This window comes from Condylura cristata, unplaced genomic scaffold, assembly GCF_000260355.1.
Source record: "Condylura cristata isolate star-nosed mole 26May11 unplaced genomic scaffold, ConCri1.0 scaffold00020, whole genome shotgun sequence".
Taxonomy (NCBI): domain Eukaryota; kingdom Metazoa; phylum Chordata; class Mammalia; order Eulipotyphla; family Talpidae; genus Condylura; species Condylura cristata.
The window spans coordinates 36,931,981-36,933,745 of record NW_004567121.1 but is presented as its reverse complement, the minus strand read 5'-3'; the positions used below and the strand labels follow the sequence as shown (position 1 = coordinate 36,933,745).

General features: G+C 53.9%; 1 protein-coding gene across 1 annotated transcript in view; it reads right to left on the bottom strand.

Moving 5' to 3' along the window:
* E2F6 (E2F transcription factor 6) overlaps positions 1–1,543 on the bottom strand; it is a 6,071-nt gene extending 4,528 nt beyond the window's left edge. The window contains exons 1-2 of the mRNA XM_012727667.1: positions 1,372–1,543; positions 600–816 (exon numbers count right to left, since the gene is read on the bottom strand). Of these exons, the coding sequence (XP_012583121.1) occupies positions 600–816; positions 1,372–1,378 (224 nt within the window). The 5' untranslated portion in view covers positions 1,379–1,543. The remainder of the gene's footprint in view (positions 1–599; positions 817–1,371) is intronic.
* Positions 1,544–1,765: the final 222 nt, after the last annotated feature.

Sequence of the window (1,765 nt, the reverse complement as noted above, 5' to 3'; positions counted from 1 at the left end):
CCCCGCTAACGGTAACCAACTGGAACAGAAGAAACTACTTGAGGAACATCTACACTGGGCCTCCCTGGGGGCGCAGGGTTAGTCTCAGCACTACGAAGCTACTGCCAGCCACTGCAGCCTGAGTCCATCAGGCCAGGGAGTGGCCCCCAGGGCGCCACAGACCTCTCCTGACTCCCCAACATTCCCCTCAGCAGTGGATCTGCCTGTTCTGCTCCCCACCTTCTCTGGTGAATCCTCTCACCCTCTCTCCCACACCTCTGGCCTGCACCCCAGTTCCTGTATGCATAAATAAATCTTAAACAAACAAAAGTCTAGACAATCAAATATACCCTCCTTAGTATCTTGAAAAGCAAAACACTTCACCAGCGACCGCTGCTGCGTGTAACTCTCCACACTGTCAAAATGAGGCTCTAAGCCTGCGGCTCACACTTAGCCCTAAGGGTGATGTATCTTTCAGGACAATGCAAAAAAATTTATGAATCCTTTACTAGCAGCAAGTCACGCCTGCCTTCCCCTGTCCACCACTGCGGACACTTGCTCTGCTGTGAGCACGAGCCGCCACTTAGTGGAGAGCAGCGTCACCGTCCAACCCAACTCACATCCATCTAATGTGGTTCTTGGACTTTTTCTCCACCAGGTCGATCCCGTCCAGGACGTTGGTGATGTCATACACTCGCCGCTTGCGCACGCCCAGCTTCGTCGCCACCTTGTTCAAGTCGAGGATCCCCCCCGGAGCGGATCTGACCAGGTCCATAAACTTCCGCGTTAAGTAAACGAGCGACACGTCAAAGCGAGGCCTCCTTACTTTCAGCGCGTCTGGGACACAAAACAGTAGTAAAAGTTTAATCATTTCCTCTCAACCTATGGAAACATTTATTCCTTCCTGTTCTATCTCACGGGGATGCGGATGAAGGGGGAACGCGCAGGCCCTCACCCACCCCCACGAGGAGGGTCCTGACTTCCCATGAACACCCTGCCCCGCCCCTGCGTCCATGTCAACACATGTAGTGTCTTGAACAAAACCGGGCCGTGGCGCCTCAGTAACTCATGCTGCACCATCCTGACTCGCTGACCGACGTACTTCAACATCACTCTCAAGGAACGACATTACGGGGCGTGTCAGGCAGACGCCGCCCTGGAAATTCAGACCAGCGCCAGTTTTATCATTTCACACAATTCTTCAGTGAATCTCCCCAGATAAATTTCTGTACGCATCTTTGTTTCCTTTAAAGTGCAAAGTGAGGGATGGCTGAAAGGTGGCAATGTTGCCGGACACTGCCAGGCTGATCCCCGGCTGCGGCTTCTACTGTTTCAAACCAGACTTGGAATCCCAAGAGCCGAACCCCGAGCCCCACTCAGGAGTCAACTCACTTCTCATGGAAACATACTGCACGTTATCTTCTAAATTAATCCTGATTTTTGATGGCTGGAAAAGAGAAGATACTCAACTCAGTAAGTCATAAACAACAGTTCACAAGACAGTGCTTCACTGGCTAACAGTTTTCTTTCCCCGCCTCGGCCCGGCTCGGAGCCCCTGCAGTGGGCAGGAGGGCGCGACGCGAGGCACTGCTCGCCAGGTCCCCAGCGCACAGACGCCAGGCGGGCAGACACCACGCTGTTGTCTATGATGCACACAGAGGTGTTGTCTTTAGAACACCCAATGGAGAGCCCTCCCTGGCGGCGCAAAGGGTTACAGCGCAGCACTACGAAGCAGCCGCTGCAGCATGAGTTTGATCCCCGGCCAGGGAGTGACCCCAGGGCGCAG